At 41.1% G+C, this 20,757-nt stretch overlaps 2 protein-coding genes across 15 annotated transcripts in view; both read left to right on the top strand.

The window, feature by feature from the left end:
- The window catches only part of LOC128077045 (sodium channel protein type 2 subunit alpha), a 73,661-nt gene extending 66,289 nt beyond the window's left edge, over positions 1–7,372 (top strand). For all 10 annotated transcript variants that reach the window (XM_052675669.1, XM_052675675.1, XM_052675673.1 and 7 more), the window contains 5 exons: positions 103–156; positions 1,297–1,434; positions 2,528–2,632; positions 3,673–3,943; positions 4,034–7,372. In XM_052675669.1, the coding sequence (XP_052531629.1) occupies positions 103–156; positions 1,297–1,434; positions 2,528–2,632; positions 3,673–3,943; positions 4,034–5,229 (1,764 nt within the window). In that variant the 3' untranslated portion in view covers positions 5,230–7,372. The remainder of the gene's footprint in view (positions 1–102; positions 157–1,296; positions 1,435–2,527; positions 2,633–3,672; positions 3,944–4,033) is intronic.
- A 2,119-nt stretch (positions 7,373–9,491) lies between these two features.
- CSRNP3 (cysteine and serine rich nuclear protein 3) overlaps positions 9,492–20,757 on the top strand; it is an 83,975-nt gene continuing 72,709 nt past the window's right edge. The window contains exon 1 of one of the 5 annotated variants that reach the window (XM_052675438.1): positions 9,492–9,571. The gene's annotated coding sequence lies outside the window, so the exon portion shown is untranslated. Of the gene's footprint in view, positions 9,572–9,645; positions 9,756–10,059; positions 10,138–11,118; positions 11,208–20,757 lie in introns of those variants that run through there. The other 4 variants (XM_052675437.1, XM_052675439.1, XM_052675436.1 and 1 more) reach the window with 4 other exon arrangements.

Genomic DNA, 20,757 nt, shown 5'->3' on the forward strand with positions numbered 1-20,757 from the left:
TGGATTAAATTTTTAAACGTGGTTAGTCTTCAGCTCTTAAATGTTTCTGACAAGCCGTTTCCCAGAAAAAGCATGAGGTAAACACCAGTGTTCTGTTTATAGGCTACATTCAAAGGATGGATGGATATCATGTATGCTGCTGTGGATTCTCGTAATGTAAGTGTACTCCCTCAATTCCATTAGTTTGACTGTATGAGCTGTAAGACTTAAGAACATAACTTTAACACCATCTTTTAGAAATAACAGTAAAAGCGAGAGAACAAGGAGTTATTGCAGTTTTATAGTTAGAGAAAATTGAAACCATAGGAAAAATAGAAGAGACAAAAAAAAACCAGAGGAGCAGTCCTAAAAGGTCCAAATTCTCTGTGGTGCAGTTGGACCAAAATTTCTTAATTCCGCAGCAGACTGAACTGTTGCCATGAAATGCCTTTTCCTCCTCTCATTGTGTGTATTGAGGTTTTAATTACATTTGGAAACAGGCATGGATACACAGTTTAGAGATTATGGTTTGTACCACTAATCTTTTTTTAAAGGTGAGATTTTCGCTGTCTTCTGCAAACAGCCTGATTTTTCTTCAGAGCACAGTTTCTATTCTTATCTTGGCCTGCGAATTTTCATACTGTTTTGTCTTCCCCTTCCTTCCTTGGTGCAAATTGTGCTCTAATTCTAAGTAAACAACTAAATAAACTATAGTGGTGAAACTCCAAGTTTTTTGTAAGCTATACTCACAGCAGGAGATCTGTTGTAATATAATAAATGTGCACAGCTGTACCAAAAAAACATGCTCACTCTAAACATTGTTTGGATGCCTTTCTTTAGCCTACTGAGGCCACTGCAAAGAACATGTGCTGTAACCTGCATTGGTCAGGTTTTTGAGTTAAAACTCAGGTTAAAATTAGGGTAGATTGCAGTGAGATGTAAAACAGTAAGAAAAGAAGTTGTACAAAATTAATATGTAACAAATACTAAAATCCAGGGAAACTTACTTAGTGCCTGTAGTAGTGAAGCTCTACAAGCCTACACTGGTGGCTTCTCACAAGATACACTAAGATCTTCACAGCTTTAAAAGTTGATGTTTCTGGTTGTGTACAGATTCAGATGGATGGTAATCCTAGTTTAAAAAAAAATTGTGACTTCAGTATTTACTCTACATAATATAGTAAGAGTTTTGGAAAATGAAGTATCAAGTTCAATAGCAAAGTCTTTTGTCAAGAATATTACTTTATAAATACTCAGCAGCTATTCAGCTCTGTGTCCACATTTAAACTAAGGCTTAGTGTCTATGCCTTTCTGCAGGTTTTGGATCAGCCTAAGTATGAAGATAACCTATACATGTATCTTTACTTTGTCATCTTTATAATCTTTGGATCATTCTTTACCTTGAACCTTTTCATTGGTGTCATCATAGACAATTTCAACCAACAGAAAAAAAAGATAAGTATTTCATCGTTACTCAGAAAAGAAAGCTAACAGTTGATCCTTTTGGTCCACAAACAATAACTTTATTTTCTTTTCAGGCTTCATTTTAAGATAAGTTAACCTACTTTGCATGTTAAATACATAAAGTTGATATAAAGCAGTACAGTTTGTCTTGATAAATGTTGTTTGACAGACAAGTGATACCAGAAGTCTTTCCATGGTTAGTGAAATATTCAATGCTAATGTAAAGATGTGGATTTCAGATTGGAATCTTTAACAAGATTATAAAAAAAAATAATCACTGAAATACTTAAATGCAGCTATAAAACCTCTTAGTTGTGTTATTGTCAAATCTCTGAGCTCAGCAGCCTAGATTTCTGAGCTGTAATAGTAAGTATTTTAATAAATTTATTTGTCCTCCCTTTAGTCATCTTATTTTGTCAACACTGCCTCAAAAGGCAGCAGTGTTTCAGCAACAAAATTGAATTAAATTATCTGGAAGAACAGTGAACTGGTGGAAATGCTGCTGGAGTCATATATTGAAATTTAATGAGATGGAGAGAAATTGGCTTTTTTTTTCCTTCTCAATCCATCTAATAGTTCCAGGATCTTCTGCTCCAAGTCCTGCATTTGTGGTTAGAAAATAAAAGTTGTAAGATTTAATTGCATGACTAACTTCTCATCTTCCTTTGGTATCATAGTAGTCAATTCTAATATTTTGCCAAAATTTACTCAAAAGGAAAAATAAGAGCACAGGATTGGAATGTTTTGTTCATTCATGTCTCCATAATAACTTCAGCAGAACAAAGAAAAAGCACTTCTCCTTCCTGAAGGTTCTTATTACCTGTATCACCCAAATGAAAACAAGAAATCTATCATTTAAAGTTCAAGAATCTTTCAAAAAATATCCTAAACTTTGAAAGTGACATTTATAAAGCAATTTTTTTGTTACTCATATACTAATAATCAAGATAAACAGGAACATAGATGTTCTATTCTAATTTTCCCACAGATTAGAATGAGAGTGATTATTATTAATATGTATGCCTGTTTATAAGTAATCAATAGAAATATGTGATTTTAACCAGTTTTTGTCTCTTCGCTTTACTTTGGAGGTCAAGATATTTTTATGACAGAAGAACAGAAGAAATACTACAATGCAATGAAAAAGTTGGGTTCAAAGAAACCACAGAAGCCTATACCACGACCAGCAGTAAGAACAAAGACCTTCTCTTTTTACATTTATTTAAAAACTGTTTTGGGTATGTCTTAGACTGAATTAAGTTGTAACCTGAAACAAACAAACAGAAAGATATAAAAAAGTTTTATTCATCTGAAATACAGAATATTTATCTTTTGTAGCCTCAACATGAAGCACTCTTAACCTTTCCTTTTTTCCCCTTCATTTTCTCTTTACAGATGGCAGTGACATTATATGTGACATTTTTTCGAAACAAAGAAAAAGACTAAAACAATGAACTCTGACAATATATTTGTCAAAATATGTGAAAGTTTCAGGGCATAGGCCTTTTCAGTCATCAAGGAAGACTGGAAGCAAGTTACAATATTATTGCCTGAAAAAAAACCATCCTTTTACCTCTCACAATCATTCCTGCTGCACGATCCATACAATTTTTTTTCCTCCAGCACTCCCGTGGCACTTCAGAGCAAAGTTTAGATGGTGCAGTGACTCCAGCTCTGCAGTTCTACTTTGGACTGTGGAACCAGCTGAGATGCCCACTCAGCCATCAGTAAATTCTCTATAGCTGAAAATGCAAGGTGTTGTAAAGGTTATTTTGGTAACATGAAGAACACTGAACTTGGGCTTGAAATTTTTCTGTGTTTCCTTAAGATTTAGGACAAATGAAGTGCTGTTAACTCTCAGCCTCTTTACACTTCTTTTTTTTTTTTCCCCAACTTTTGCCAGGTTAAGACTTCATTTAATATTATGACACAAAATCTTACAGTGAACTTGTTTGAGATAGATAATTGACCTTTGCAACTTTAAAAACTGCCATGAGTATTTTGAAATCTAACTGTTAATGCTTATAGACATAGTATTTGCATTTCTGATTGGTTTGTGTTTACATGTGCAAACTGGAAAATTCATACAAATGGAAGACTTTATGGAAGACATGAAATCCCCTTACATGCTAGATTTAATTAATTTGTAGCAATTTGGAAAAAAAGAAAGAAATTTTACCCCATGCATAATGTAACGCAACTTTATTTTTTTTTTTTTTTCCTTCCCAGAACAAATTCCAAGGCATGGTCTTTGACTTTGTAACAAAACAAGCATTTGATATCAGTATCATGATACTTATCTGCCTTAACATGGTCACAATGATGGTAGAAACAGATGACCAGAGTGAAGACATGGAAAACATTTTATATTGGATTAACCTTGTGTTTATTGTACTTTTCACTGGAGAATTTGTCTTGAAATTGATTTCACTTCGCCATTACTACTTCACCATCGGCTGGAATATTTTTGATTTTGTAGTTGTCATTCTTTCCATAGTAGGTAAGAACAACTCATTTTCATGAAATGGCTAATTCTGGGGAAACTGAAATATAATAGTATCATTGACTAATATGACTTGTTTTTCAACAGGAATGTTTTTAGCTGAGATGATTGAGAAATATTTTGTGTCTCCTACTTTGTTCCGAGTCATCCGACTTGCCAGAATAGGTCGCATCCTGCGTCTCATTAAAGGCGCAAAGGGAATCCGCACTCTGCTTTTTGCTCTGATGATGTCTCTTCCTGCTTTGTTCAACATTGGCCTGCTGCTCTTCTTGGTCATGTTTATCTATGCCATATTTGGCATGTCCAACTTTGCCTACGTTAAGAGGGAAGTTGGAATTGATGACATGTTCAACTTTGAAACATTTGGCAACAGCATGATCTGCCTATTTCAAATTACCACATCTGCTGGCTGGGATGGCTTGTTAGCCCCAATTCTTAACAGCGGGGAGCCGGACTGTGACCCTCATAAAGATCACCCAGGGAGCTCTGTTAAAGGCGACTGTGGCAACCCTTCGGTTGGGATTTTCTTCTTTGTCAGCTACATCATCATATCCTTTCTGGTGGTGGTGAACATGTACATTGCTGTCATTCTGGAGAACTTCAGTGTTGCAACTGAAGAAAGTGCTGAGCCCTTGAGCGAGGATGACTTTGAGATGTTCTATGAAGTCTGGGAGAAGTTTGATCCAGATGCAACACAATTCATAGAGTTCAGTAAACTATCAGATTTTGCAGCTTCATTAGATCCTCCTCTTCTCATAGCAAAACCAAACAAGGTCCAGCTGATTGCAATGGATCTGCCCATGGTAAGCGGTGACAGAATTCACTGCCTTGACATCTTGTTTGCTTTCACAAAGCGTGTGTTAGGGGAAAGTGGGGAGATGGATGCCCTCAGAATACAGATGGAAGACCGATTTATGGCAGCCAATCCTTCCAAAGTCTCCTATGAACCAATCACAACCACATTAAAACGGAAACAGGAGGAGGTATCTGCTGTTGTTATTCAACGTGCTTTCAGGCGTCACCTTTTAAGGCAGAAAGTCAAAAAAGTTTCATGTATATTTAATCAGGATAAAGGTAAAGATGAGGATGATCTGCCCATGAAAGAAGATATGATTATGGATAAATTAAATGAGAACTCCACTCCAGAGAAAACAGATATGACCCCATCCACAACCTCCCCACCATCCTATGATAGTGTAACAAAGCCAGACAAGGATAAATATGAAAAAGACAAATCAGAAAAAGAAGATAAAGGTAAAGACAGCAGGGAAAGTAAAAAGTAACACATAATTCTGTTTGCGATAAACTGTTTACAGCCTAAGAAAATATGTATTTGTGTCCACAGGACTCCTGTAGGAGGTACATGCCAAACTGACAGTTTTTACATATATAAATATATATATAATTGCATATATATATATATATAAAGAAGGTCAGTGCCTATAACAAGACAGTGACCCCTCGTCATCAAACTGCAACTCTGTAAAACAGGGTAACATCTTGACAGGAGGTTGTTGTTTTTATTACCAGCTGACACTGCTGAAGAGAAGATAAAATGGCCAATCAGACTGTAGGGACTGGTTTTTAAAAAGGTGCGGACCTAGGAATCTCTGTGTTTAACGTAAAACACTCAGTACAAAAATTGTATCCACTGTTTGCATTTCAACAGCCACATCTGCCATATTTTTACAAAAATCAGTGTTGGTGAACTTATCATTTTTTAATTCACAGGTTGTTTACTATTATATGTGACTATTTTTGTAAATGGGTTTTATGTTGGGGAAGGGGGTACGAGAACCAGGTGTTCTACTCTCGGATTCTCTATATGTACAGACAGAAGTGATCTGCATGAAGGCATGCTGCACTTGTAGTTCATGCATGGAAAAACATGACGTCGCACAAAGCAGCAGAGTCTGACTACTTCCATGTTTCAGGATGGCTCTATATTTTGAGGTGCTTAAAAACAGTATACATCCAGTATCTCATCCAGATAGATCTTAATGTGCCTGTAAATTCCCATAGTCTACAAGAATAGAACAGATGTTTTATTTTTTCATAAGTCACTTAAGTGTAGTTGAATGAACTCTGCATACAAAATTTAGTGAGAGACTTGGAGTCCATTTTTAAGTATTCTTCTGTAAAAAAACATTTTACCTGAACTTGGGAAATTGGATTTACCAAACCCCACAAAACTTAAGGATTATGAAGTTGTTCTGCCTCACCCTGCAGTATCATTTAGCCATCTTCTGCTCTCAGCAAGGTTGACATTGTATGTATTGATTAAAAAAGTACCGTCTATGTAAATAGTTATTTTATCCTGTGGTGCATGTTTGAGCAAACAAATAATGACCCATGCACAATATTTATTGCATCAAATATGTACCACAATAAGTGTAGTTTGCAAGCTTTCAAGAACTAAGATGAAATATTCTGTACCATAATAGATAGTTTGGAAGCTATCACTGATGCATGTTTATCTTGCCTTTGCTGCTGTAATTTTATTCCTTCCACTGTTAAAAGTTGAATATGGGAAGCCATATCTCAGTGGTTAAGTGAAACAAATTGTTCAGTCAGACATCATTCCTTCATGACATCAAGCAATAGTTTGCAGCTACTCAAGAGCTTCTTGCTTTGCATTCTAAAATGTTAAGTGAGTACTGTACGGTGTATAGTCAGACTGTACAGGATTTGTTGCAAACTGCTGAATCTGATGAAATACATGGATAGAATTTTCTAAGAAAATATAAATATTGTAAAAATATCATTTTATTTTTTTTTCAGTGTTTTGTATATATAATAAGAAATTATAATTATCTTCAGGTTGATGTCACCGTCACTTTTGTTACTTTCTATCCATAGCACTTTTTAATTGAAGAACTTCACAAAATAAGAAACAAAGGAGAGGATGGTGGGGTAGCTTTAGGTTTCTGCTTTTTTATTAGTACTGTATTTTTGCACATATTTTAATGTGAAGTTTCAAACTGAGTCCAAAATGCACTTGCTTCCAAATAGGTATAACTTGTAATTGAAATGTGGTGGGGAAGGTTTGTTTAAAATTCTAGCACTGCCTGCATCAGAAGTTTCAAGGTAGTCTTTTTATTCATGAAATCTTTACCAGTGTTTGTTTACATAGACTATTCTTATTCTTGTTGATTCATGCTGCACTAGAACTGTTCTAAATATAATATGGGATCCACAATATGTTTCTTTTTTCCACAGGAATTGAATAGCAAACTTGTATAACTGATCACATCAGGACGTTTTGTGTTTCTTACACAAGCAAAAATTCGATGTTGACTCCTCCTTTTACAAAAAATTATTGACTTGTGTGTCAGTGAACTGCATGCAGGAAAATGCTATACCATAAAGACCAGTAAACCACATTACAGTTGAGCCAAAAGAATAAAGATTTCATTTTTTATTGTACTCAATTGTTCTGTCTTTGTTTTCATCACTACCAACTATGGCTATCAAGAGGTACTGTGACAATAAGATATGAATATGTAAAAGTTAGAAGTAAGAAATACTGATTAAAACTATATTAATAACAACGCTGTGGAAAGTAAAAGGTTGAAGCTGTATGCTTTCAGAAAGATCTCTAATATGATTTGTACTTTGACTCACTGGCTTATTAATCCTTTCAAATCTGTTCTAGGATAGGATGACATTATGTGCCTGATATGTTAAACCCTTTTTTATGTCAGGTGTTCTAAGAGAACTAGGAAAACAAATGTTAAAGGAACCAGCGACTGACACTACAGAACAGTATGTATCATTTCAGTGATATTCCATGTATTTCAGTGATATTTTACATTTGAAGTCAGTAATTATCTTTGCATTATAAGGAAGATCTTGTTTTGTAAATAGTTATAGTTTGTTCTTTCACTTCAAGGCAGGTTAGGGTGGAAGCCAGCAGAAGCTTCGCTTGAACTTCTGGTGAAGGACAAAATTCATAACCTTTTTTTAAATCTTAGGGTGCTGAATGGAATTAGAATGAATAAAAATACTATAATGTTATGTTTCTATGGTGAATTTATACACGGTGCTGCCAAGGAGCTGGCGTACATACCGGGTGTTGAGCATGTGCTTGTAGGAGCACTGGTATGGGGATGTAGGAGGCAGGCATTAAACAGATGGGGTGGCAATGGAATTGAGGAAAAAAAGTGCATTGATAGCATCAGTCTTGTCATGCAGATTTCCTCATTGTGTCTCAGCTTTATGGAATCCATCAAGAGATTGGATCCATCAAGATGAGAAGAGGCATAAATGGCTTTTAACTGCTTTGTGTATACGAAAATAATGCTAGCTTGTTTAAACTTTTCCTCTCTGAGGGACTTTTTTATAAGTTCAAGTGATAGGATATCAGAAGAAATAGTACTTTCCCATCCACCTACTGCTGTTACTTAGACATAAACAGAACTGTGAAGTTCATATGAGACTTAAATTTTCTTAATTTCCATTTGCCATTATAACTTTTTTTTGTTACTAACAGTTTTGGAAAATAGTTTTCCAAATTATTAGGCAGGTCCTCTCCAGCTGGCGGTGTCGCACATACTTTGTTCTTTTTATCACTAAGAGCGCAACTGTGGGATAAGTAACAATAAGGTATTTGATTGCTTTTTTTCTTTAATGGAGAAGCAAGGCATGGGATAATTAAATTGCTCAAGGTCTCATAAAGTTACTCACCAGAAGAAGCTTTCGGAGTTTGAACTGGTTTTGGAAACTAATTTCAGTTGTTTGCAGCCAGTCCCACGATGTCAATTCTTACAATCCAAAGAAAAGTTCAAATTTGGCATTAAAACACTAGTGACACATTTATAAGGAAAAAAATAACAGTTACCTGACAATTCCTAAGTGCTTGGTCATTTATTTGCAATTGCTCTTGTTTTAAGAATATGTGCCTTGGATCAAGGTCTTTATAAGCAGACTATCCATGGAGCCTGTACAGAAACAGAGCTGTTTTCTGTACAGTGGAGGAACCAGATACTGTCGTGAGGCTTTATTCTGACTGCAAGGTATGACCATTCTCTGAGTGCATTAAAATGAGTGTTAGTGTACATCCTTGCAAAGTCCTCTGTGGTTCTGAAAAAGTTTTTTTTTTGCAATAGCAAAAGCCGAAGAGCCAAATTTTGAGGTAGTGATTGCACTCGAGTGCTGTTCCTGAAAAGAAATTTGCTTTGCTGTAACTGTGAAGTGCTGCCTTAAGCATGTTAAAAGCTGGTAAATATGGGCAACACCTTAAAGTTCTGGCTGGTTGGTTTTGTGGCAGGAGAGGTATGACAAAAAAAGGCACGTGCCATATGAGTTACCGCATTTAGAAACAACCTGGCTCTTTACTAGAAGCCTAGGACCAATAAAAATACAAGTAGGCTCGCTTTCGCTCGAGGACCCCCGCCTTGCCTGTACACCCGCACCCTCGCTGCAGCCACACCGCCATCCCACCGAGGCACCTCGCGCGCTCCCCCCGGGGTCGCGGCAGCGCTCCGTCGCCACCCACCCCGCACCACGGCGCCGTCCCGCGGCCGCTCCCCGCGCTGCAGTCGCGCCGCCCCATCGCGCACGGAGCGCGGCGCTCAGAGCGGCACGCGGCGGGCAGGTAGCAGAAGCCGGCGGCCGTAGGGCCAGGTGAGCGGCGCGCAGCGGAAGGCGGCCGCGAGCTCTGGCGGAGGAGGCGGGCGACCCACGCGCCCGCGGGCGGCCTCAGAGCGGCGGCTCGAGCCCAACGGCCGCCCGGCGCAGGCGGCGGCCTGCGGGAGCCGCTCGGCGTGGCTGCGTGGGACGTAACAGCGGCGCGAGGCTGGTGGATTCGGTGAGGACCTGCGGATGTGTCGCGCGTTCACGCAGGAGGCGACGGCCAGAGATGCGCCGACCGCTTCCTGGTGTGAAAGCGGGGCGAGTCGCGCTCCGCCAGGAGCTCCCGGGCGGCTCTGGGGGTGGCCGCCGTTCGGTGCTCGGAGCGCTCGGGGGCGGCTGTGCGGAGCCGCGCGTAGCTCTTCACCGGAGCGCTTTTGGAGGCCTCGGCTGCTCGGGGAGGGCGCGCGGGTGGCCACGGGGCGTCGGGCGCCGCGTTCGCTGCCTCACGGCGCGGATCTGCGCCAGCCGCGGTGCGGGGACTCTGCGTGCGCGTCCCTTCGGCAGTGCGGGGCATCGGGCAGAGGCGTCTGCAGCCGGCCGCCGCAAATGGCCGCCAGGTGAGAGCGGCGAGCCTCTTTTTTTTCTCGGTGTGCCGACGGGAGAGTGGGATTTTAAATCAGGGCGTACGAGGAGAACTAGCTGTAAAGCTGATGGGTGTTATTGCTGCTACTCCGGGGAAGAAATAAATGCACGGGAATGAAGGTGTTCGCGTCCAGCGCACCCCATGAGCCGCAGCTCCATGGCGCTGGGCGGCCCTGCTGTGCTGACCGATGGCCGCGCGGCTGCTCCGCTGCTCCTTTGTTTGTGGCCGTGTCTTCGTTTGGTACCAATCGTGGTTCGGGTCGGCCCGGCAGCACGCTTTGCTAGTTGAGGATAAGTCACCAAACACGTTGACCCCTACTTGTTTAGAACAGGGAGTGCACTGCGAAGCAAGAAAATCAGAGCCTGCAGAGGTGGCTTCTGTTTATCTTTGTAACTATTCAAACCCTTATTTATGGGTGTCTCAAATTCAGCTGGTTGAACATGTGTACTCTTTTGACCTGAAAAGAACACGGCTTTCTGCTAAGAGCGGAGCTTCCCTGACTGGAGGGGGCGGTCTGTGTGCAGTGGGGTTGGGGCTCCCAGCCACGGCGCACCTCCCGGGTGTGAGGCACGTGAGCGCGATCTGCCCGGGGCTCTGCTAAATTATTTCTTGCCTTTCTCGTTGCATAGCAATTTCAGAAATAAGCGACAACTGTGAGAGATCGTAGATGTGTTGTTGTAACACATCCGCTACTGTTAATTGCTGCAATTGAAAACCAAGATGCCTTGTAGAGGCAGCATGAGTTGGTACGGGTGGCACTGATGGCACAGCAGCAGCCTCCATCCTGCAAGGACATGTGTTCCTGTGGTCACCGTGTGTGTGTGTGCTCTGGGTGGAGAGGGACAGAGCGGGGCTATGCTTTGCCCTGGCCTCTTTCCTCCTTTTTTAATAGTGAAATGTAAGTAGGGGAGTCTTTACAGGTGGTCAGTAGTGACTAAATTTGGGATAACGGGCCTGAGAGAAGGACAGCTGGTGGCCCTGGTGTCTGCTGGTGCTTGTGTGAATCTGAGAAATGAGCTTCATGTGAAGGACTGATAGATGCAGGTATGACGATCTGAAAGAGTAAATATTTTCCTGCTTTGGTTTGGTTCTGTTTTTACAGTTTGTGGTATGATTTGTGGCATTACATGAGGTGCTCTCTTACTGAGCAGCCCTATTCCTCACTGTCACACCTGGGGCAGAGACGCTTCTATTTTTGCTAATTCTGAAAAATGATCAAATGAACACACCATTACGTTTATAAAATGTCACCCTTCGAAGCGTTGCACACAAAACTCCATCACTCCATTGTTGTAAATCGCTTGACCTCCAGCACAGCTTAAATGTATTTGTAGTTTTTGCAAACTGGCCGTCACTGTTTCTTTTACTCCGACCTGCCCAGCTGTTGTCGGGCGCTTTGCCGGAGCGGCTCCCGGCAGCGGGGCGGCCTTGGCCCGGAGGAGCGGCGCAGTCGAGCTGCGGCAGCTGCCCTGAGCCGCACGTGGGGTGGGTGGTGCGGAGAGCGAGCCGCAGTCACCGCTTCGGGCAGGGGCGCGCGCTGTCTGATAAGCAAGCGGTGTTTGGGAAGATTAACGAACTGATTTCTGCATTCTTCAGACATTTGATGCCATTGTACGTATTTAACAGAAAAATAAGTCTACCATCTCTGAAGGACTAGTGGAGTGGACTCTGAAGGCAGTGGAGTGCTGCAACAGGTGTGTTTGGTTGTGTGGTGATTCTGTGCTGTTGCGGGGATCTTTTGATTGGCATTTGTTTTGCTGCTTGTTACTCACACCTGTGGGAGCAGCTTGTGCTCAGCTGGGGATCGTGTGGGGTGGCTCCTCTTTTGTTACTGGGTGAGAACAGAGGCACAGAGGGCAGGCTGTGTGTATAACTAATCCTGAAATGCTGCTTTAAACAGTTGCGTTTTAAGTCTTGTTTTACATAATCTGTCTTATGCAGTGCTCTTTTTTGCTATATGTCTCAAGCACTTTAGTCTTTTATTTAAGATCTGTTTATTGGCACATGCATCTATGGGCATAGTATAAGCTGTTGGTGCATGTTTTGTACCAAGTGTATCTGGGAGGCATACACAAGTTGATATTCCTGTATTGCTTGTAATAGCTCTGTTTTAAATTCTTCTTTGCTTGCCTTACTCCGTATAAATGACAGATATATGTCACTTATTTATCCTGAAGATTTGCCAGGTATCTGTGGGAGGAGGTTTGTGAATAAGATTTGAGGGAGCCTTTTGCTTTCAGGCTGAGCACATGTGAGCGCTTGTGCAGAGAAGCCCAGGGGCGGTGGTAGCCTGGCAGAGGTTCCTTTTCCTGCCTGGCTGTGCCGTGATGGACTCGTTCTGCAGTTCCCATGGCAACAGGGATTTTTGATCTGCAAAACAGAACGCTGTATACGGTTTGAGGAGCTGTACATTCCCTTTATTGCAGATGCTATTTTGATGCGTGAAAGGAGCTGGGAAAGCTCCCTCGTGTCCTTGCCTCGTCCCCCTTTTAATAATCTGCATCTTGTTTGTAAGATGACATGGAAAAGCACATTTTTCTTTGGCTGGGCTAGCTTTAATTTTTGACGTAGTATGGTAGAAAATTGGTTAAGGCTCACTGTAATTATGTGAGAAACCTGCTGCTTCCAGGTGGGCAGAAAGGGCCTCAGCTGTAAACAAGGTAAACATTTACATGTATACATGTAAAACACTGTGAGTAGAGTTGCTCAGGATTTGCATTGGCTGCTGCACATTTTGCTTTGACTTGCTGGACGTAATTTCCAACACATGTTAAAATGGGCTTACACATTTTAACACAAGAATATCAACATTCTAACCCATGCAGAGAAATTTGTAACAGTTGCAGTAATGTGTTTTTTCATGTGCGTGCTGACTACTGGCCTGTTCAAATGAAAGTGTTAATGATTTTGCCTGGAAGAACTGATGAAGGTGGGGTGGGACCTGGGGTTGCGGTCAGAGCATTGGACCCACTGATCCTATCTCATGCGAAGCTGCCCTCCCAGCAGTGCCGGTGCGGTGATGGAAGTTGGAGCGTCCGCAGCTGCTCCTCTGCTGGTTACATGGGATGTCGGGTGTTGACACTCAGTCGAGTTAGAGAGCTCTCACAGTTTCTTGTAGCCTCAGAATAGTTCTCAGAATAGTTCTAATTTATTGTGTTCAACATATATCTTATATACTGTTCACTTACTAAGATTTCCTGTCCCTCTAATTGGTTAATTGGGCCTAGCTTCTCCCAAACAACAGTGGTAAAGGATGAAAGGTTTCTTAAGTGTGATAAGATTAACAGTGCCTACAAACAGAACCTCCTTTTTACCCCTAGACACAAACAGATACCATTTGCTCTCTGTCTTACACTCCACACTCCCAGGGTTTCACAGTGATAGAGTCTGTCAAGGAGTCTGATAAATTCTTTGGTGACTTGCTCACAGTTACATCTTCCCTCACAATTGGGGTTGTTTCCCATTTCTTTTTTTTGAGAACTTGTTCCAAAAAAGGATCCATTTCTAACTCATTGGGCTCCCCACACATCTCTTGTGATCCTTTCCCCTCCCCTTTTGGTAAATGATGAAGAAGAAAATAGGAATGATGTGGTTATTGAAGGAAGCAGAGGGTGCAAACTAGTGCGTGTGCAAACTAGGTAATTGTGTTGTAAAATCCTCTGAATACTACAGGTCTTTGTGAGGTCTTTGTGAGTCTGAAAGGCAATCTCAGAATGCATTAGCAGCAAAGCCTGTTCCCAGAGACCAGCTGTTTTTTACATGGTCTGTGCTGGGAGTCCACAGTCTCTCCTTGCCTCCATCACCAGGCATGCAGGGTTTTTATGGAACCATGGCAATGGAGCTGTGCTGCTTTGAACTTTGCAGCCAAAGCTGCTTGTCCAGCTGTGTGTGGTTTTTGTTTTGTTGTAAGGAGAACAGCAACCCAGTGTTTGGGCAATAACTTCACCCAAACATCCATCTGTAGAAAAGCTCTTGCTGGTGCTACACGGGTGCATTGAAGCGTGAGATGATCCCGGGTTTTACAAGTGAAGCTTGAGCTGCCCCAAAAGTGCTGAGTTTTTCTTCTTTTTCCTTTCTAGGAGGTAGATTAAATGAGGTAGAGGCATGTAGCTTGGCTCTCTGTGCTATCCTTCTCACAAAGAAAAACTTTTAAATCAGCAGAGCACTGATGTTGAACAACAGTTCCTAGCCTGCAAAAGTGTATCGTTCAGATGCTTTGCTTGGTGTATGGGCATCTTCATCTGGGGTTTCAGACAGATCTGAAATGTACAAATTATGGCAATGAGTGTGCAGCTGTGTGTGGTGACAAGTAGCATCTGGCAGTGCATTGCATACCATCTCTGCCACTGCTCCCCACCTCAGCTCATTTGTGTGAATGTGAAAGCTTATTGTGAGATCTGTCTGCCTGGTTTTGCTCGTCATACCAGGCATTGGAGTCCTTCACAATTTGTGGACTTTTGCAAGAGAAGGTGATTGCTTGGGCATTAGGCTTGAGAAATGCTTGAAGTTTGGGAGAGGGCATCCCTTAAATGCAGTTAACAAATAAGAGGAGCTGTGAGTTGTGGTCTCAGATCTTTTCCATTGTACGTGTTGAGGCTGTGTGGCCGGTGACTGTGGAGCCCTGGGTGCGGAGGCCATGCAGCCAGCAGCTGCATCTCCTGGGGCACACTGGAGGCAGGGCAGTGACACCCTGGGTCGTTCTTGGCTATAAATCCTCCAGCTGCCATCTCTGCTGTTCACATTTACGGGCTTTTCAGATCATCTCTGTCACCATCTGCTGCGTAATGGAAACAAAACCATTTGCTGTGGGGAGTCACTGCGGAGTCCTGAGCAGTGAAGGAGATTCCCAGACGTGTGCCATCAGTGAGAGCGTGTGCCTTGGCTTTGTTACTGTGCTGTGTGCTCCTCACCAGGCTGTCCTGGTGGGCGGGAAGCAATGAGGTAGTGACCGCTTTATGGGGATGGAAACATTTTTCTATGAGCGTTTTCATGCTCTTGTACAATAAATACCACACATCTTAAGGTCTCTAATTAGAAGGAAAACATAGTACGTGAAGCATCTTGTTGGCATAAATAAATTGGTGACATTTGTCCTGCTCCGGCAATTAGACAAGGAGGAGCAGCTTTCCCTAACTGCAAGTACTCGCTAGGTGTCACTGCATGATCGCACCGAGCTGATGGCTTCTCTGAGAAGCTTGCTGTTGGCACTTCCCTTGTGAAGAGTGCTTCTGAAGGGAATTACTACTTGTGCCCTTAGAATGTAGCGTGGCTTACATTATAGCAACAGCTACAAGTCAAGAGGAATTAATTCAATCCTCTTTTAGAAGCAGTCCGATAAAAATGCTTGTTTAAAACAAAATCATACTTTGTGCTAAATAAAGGTAATTTAAAGGCTTTCAGTAGTGTATGTGTTGACTGATCCATCTAGCTTTCTTGCCAGTATCTGGAATATTACTGATGAAACACTCAACTCAGTACTATTTCAGCATCTGCTTCTGACTAAAGTCCCTGAGAAGGTATGGGAAAATCACCATTTTCACAAGGATGCATGTGTGATCTGCAGCTTGAACACATTCACTTATTTTCAAAACTCTCTTTCCCTAAAGGGCTGTAGAAGATCAAGTCTGCAAATGCTGATGAAAGTGGAAGAAAAACGCCACAAACATAGCTAAAATTGCTTGTTTTTATGTAAGAAAATGAACTTACTCTCTTGCCATACTCTATGATTAGAGTGAAATACTGTGTTTATTAAAGTATCTTTTAATGATTGCATTACTTGCACCTCGATATTAGATTGATTTTTAAACAGATTACAGTTCAGAATATTTAACCTTGTTCTTAGCCTTGTTGTAGTGACGCACGATTAGAGATTTTCTATTTTTATTTTTTAAGCTGCACGAGTAACAAGTGTTCATCTAAAACTTTACCTTGCTGTGAAACGTTGTTTTCATCTTGTACGTGAAAGCATTCAGCTTTGGCAGAAGTTTGAAATGACTTTGCAGTATCTTCTGGTTCATACTCAAATTCTATTAAATTTTAATCCATTGCCCTCTTCTTTGTAATCTGTTTAGAGGGGAGGCCTTCTTTAGCACTGCTCTCTGGCACCTGGGGAAGTTACTGACAAATTGCAGTTTGTTTGCTTATAAACACATTTTTCATTAGTGCTTAACACTCTGTTACTGCTGTATCAGTGTGTAACAGGAGCGCGATGTGAGCGTTCCTGGGCTGACCTTCAGCATTTCCCTCTTGTTGTAGCTGTAAATGAGAAGTATCGTTGGTGTCATCTATGTTGACTCAGTGACAGCATGGCACTTAACTCTCAGATACTTTCTATCTGATCATGGGACACAAAGGCATATTTTTCCCACGGCAGCTGCCCTCTGGTTATCTTGTATAATGAGAGTTGTGTGCTACATCCCTTTCTGCTGGGCCAGCTGTCTTCCTAGCCCGATTTTTGAGACAAACTCTGTTTTGGCTTGTGCAAGGAGGCCCATAACAGGCACACTGGTAAGTTTGTGGAGATTAAAATAGACGTTTGTCTAACATATGCTTCTCCCTTATACAGACATACTGAATATAAATGCATCTGAGCTCTAAGTATGGGAGACTCCGAGTGACTTGTCGCTGCATATGATTCTTCTACTTTGTGTCTCCAAACACTGAACAAAAGCCCATTCTCCACCATCAATTGCTCATTAACTTCACCAGAATTATTGCCAATTCACAAGGATGCAGAATAGAGCAGATTCTGCCGCTGTCTTAATAATTATTCCTAGCTAAGGCTTAAGAATTTGTGCATGAGGATTACTGATTTTTTAGTTTCTGATGACAGCTTTGGTATTCTTCTGGGCTTTTTCAGAAGTTTATCAGTCTGAAAATAGATGTGTGTGCTTAGTGATGTTTTATTGTCCCTTGTTTGATGCATCTTGAGTAATTTGGTTAGAATAACCGATGCTTGCTTTCTGCTGTCCTGCTTTTCATTGCCAGCTGTGATGTTTTCTTGGTATGTTTCCTGTGAAGTTTGTGGTTGAGGAAAGCCTTTCTGGAAGGGCAGGTGCTGCCCTGGAGGTGGCTGATAAGGCATTTGCAGCTCAGGAAACCAGTTTGATGGTTCTGTACTGCTCTAACCTTTAAAGTAATATTTAAAGCTCACTCATCCTGTATTACGTTGTGTCTTCTACATGGCTAAAATGGGAGTACTAGCAGAGTAATATGACTGAATTTCTTGTGTATGGGCAGCAGGTACAATGAGAATCCACAGCTCTGATCCATCTTTCTGTGGGTAGACTTTTAGTGTGATAGGGTTTTCTCTTTTACAAAGAAGGTGCATGTATTGTAATGGAGAACTCTTCCTAAGGAAGCGAGACTTGGTTACTGTTCTTTCCTCAGTCTGAAAATGCTCAGGTCTATACCTGCATTTTCCAGAAGTGTGCCATAATATGAAATAATTTGGAGAAGGCAGTTTCTCCTAGGTGAAACCAGACAAAAAGGGGCATAGCACTCAAACCTAGTTATTGAGTCATTCAGCTGCACAAAGGGATAGCTGAGCAGGCTTTGTTGTTTGCAGGGCTGATATAACATTTTGGAAACAGACTAGAATCCTCTTTCATCCTCTTCTAGAACTCTTTTGCAAATCTATACGTGGAGGTGCAATTTTCCTTGCTGGATAAACTTTGGTGTGGATAGGGTATTTGATCCTGTGACAGAAATAGAGATATTACACTGATACTGTACTTTTGTCTATAAAATACCTGATCTGTGGTCCTAAGATGACGTGAAGGATCTTATATTTTACAAGTACAGGTGGTCTTTGGAATGTATTGAAGTAATTATTAATAAAAGATGGAACATTTCCTGGCAGCTGGAGGCACATGCGAGCATTTCCATCTTTTTTTTTTTTTTTTTTGAGCATGTATTTGCGTAATTGCCAGCAAGGTCACAACTGGCTTGACTCGGAATGAGCTTAAAGGTTTCGTCAAGTTGGTGCACTAGTAGAGATATATAAATAAAGAAGAAATCAGAGTAAACCATAAAATAAGGTAATCTTTCAGATACTCAGTAGTGGTGACTAAGTCAGATGTCACAGTGCATCTGTCACAGCCAAAAAAATAAAAGATAAAACAGTGGTATCCCTCTCTGACCTAGCTGTCAGTGACCTTCTTAATATCAGTCTGTCTGTACTCCTTCCAAAAAGGATAGTACCTCAGCTTTTGTCTTCCATGCTCTGGTAGTGGCATGCTTATCAGCAGAGCTGCTATATCTGAAAAGTGTTAGTTTTTCTTTTTTTTTTTTTTTCAGAGTAAAATGTAGATTAGTTTAAAACAAACAAAATGATAAACTTGTTGAGGAGTGCTTAATTTTATCTTTCAGCCATGAAGTCTAGATTACGGTTTAAAATAAACTTGCTTTTAAAAGTTAATGTTTCAGGATTGGCTTGTTTGCTGTTACTTGTTCTGAGGAGTAGATTTCTGAATCTGGGGAGAATTTACCTGTCTTAGTTGTTGGTATATGAATGGTTGGGACTGGAAATAATTTCTGTGCTAGAAAGCTGCTTTATAAGATAGTTGCAGATGAATTAGTGGGAATACATGCATGCTCTTGTGCAAAAGTTCTTTACTTACCTTTTTTCTCTGTTATGTTGTTTGTCTGTACCGCTTTGGATTTCTCTGAAGGCAGATGACTGCACTGCTAGGTTGATGGAAGGATAGATATTGGTAAGTGGGTGGGAGTCTGAGAAGTTGAAGTTAATGCAGCTTGTGTTTCTGTAAGGTGAAACCTAGTCTGCCTTAGATGTATTTGTCAATTTTGCCATGAGATTTGTTCTTGCTTGGCACTATTTTCATGGAGCTTTCTGGACTTCTTACACAGGCTTTATTTTTTAAGAGCAAAGGAGAATTTGTTTTGAGTTTACTTAATGAGGGTTAAAGAAAACCTTGCATTTTGTAACAGAGTCTGCGGTACTGTTTCTCTTAAAATGGAGGAAAGGACTATATCACGTTTCAGCTGCACTGACCAGCAAGCGGTGTATTCCTTCTTTTTTTTTTTTTTTGTTCTCACCATCTTAGAATAGTTTTTACAGCCCTTTTAAAATTCCACCTTAAGTAATATGTTGTCAAGTGTCAGATCCACTGACCCGTGTGGCCACTCTTTAGCATCCTCATCTAAAACAGGCTTGGTTTCTTACTCTTTTAAACTGGAACTAATGCTGTTAGGCAGAGCTGCTCTGGGGATGGCATGGTCTTCTAGGTTCTATTAAAAAGAAAAATTGCCTGAATGTAAAATAATCCTGTTATTTCTTGAAGCTGTGCAGATTCTTGAACTACAGGGCAATGTGTTTTTGGTGTGCATCGCCAGTAATTATCTGGTTGCTTCTCCAGCCTGAGCAGTCATCCCTTCAGGCTTTTGTAAGTGCAGACAGTAGGGCATTTAAGCCAATATAACTTGTATGTCTGCTGCGTTTTCATGTGGTGATATTTCTGATTTCAGAGTTCTAGTTTGTTCAGAGATTCGCACATGTTCTACGTGGTAGCCTCTCACTATTTAAAACTTGGATTGCTGAAATCCTACATGCCTTGGTGATTTCTAAAGCTAGTAGATGATGGCATCTGTCCACCAATTTTGAGAAAGAAACCTCAATTCTCCATTTGCTGTCAGTCATAAATCACGAGCAATTTCCTTGCAGTGGATGCAGTTTCAATTTAGGGAAATGTGAGCAATGTGGCCTGCATTCTATAGCAGAACATAATTGGGTTCCGGTTCTTTTGACCAAGCAGAATTTTTCCAGGCAGCAAGCACTGAGTGCACACTGATGAGTCAGATGTAGTGCACACTTCACTTTCTTGTTTTTCTTATGTTGGTGTTCACTCTTCCTGGGACCATACTGGGACATTCCTTATTGTTGGTGGGTTCTGAGTTGCTGCAGGGAATCAACAGTGGCTGTGAAATTCTGATAGTTGTGTTACTGCCTTGCAGTGCTTAGCCCATCTTTTTTCAAGGATTTGCCTGCAAGTGTCTGCTTAGATTTCAGATGTTCCTGGGAGCTACAGAGGCGCTCTTTGCTCATTGTAATAGCTACTTTTCTAGAATGATTATTTTGCAAAAAGAAAGGGGAGTTGGCAATCTGTTCTGGATTTAAAGAAGTCAGAACTTGGAATCCAGAAATTCTAATTCAGAGGTGTCAGCAGAAAATGTTTTGCCTGGTAGGAAGGAAATTGGTTGGTTTGTGAAGCATCCTGGATAAGCTGAATATGGCTTTCTGTAGTAATAATGGGATTCAGCAACAGCTGATCCCAGTCTATAAGAAAGAGGAAATACCAGATCCACCTTCCTTTCCACCCCCGCAGCTTCTCAGATGTACATCAACTGGATGGTAATGACTGTCTCTCTTTTCCCCCTTCTCAAATCTAGTGTTTATTGCACGAGGGAGTTGAAAAAGAGAGCAGACCTTTTTACAAGGTTGTTGTTTGTTTTTATTTTTTTGTCCTCTATCTTTTGAGAGATTGGACCTTTTTCTGTTCTAAACCATGTAGGCCATTGGTGCAACTCCTGGTTCACAGCCATGTGAGCCATTTTTTACTGTAGGCAGGTTCTTGGT

The sequence above is a fragment of the Tympanuchus pallidicinctus genome, unplaced genomic scaffold (assembly GCF_026119805.1).
Source record: "Tympanuchus pallidicinctus isolate F22 unplaced genomic scaffold, pur_lepc_1.0 scaffold15, whole genome shotgun sequence".
Lineage (NCBI taxonomy): Eukaryota > Metazoa > Chordata > Aves > Galliformes > Phasianidae > Tympanuchus > Tympanuchus pallidicinctus.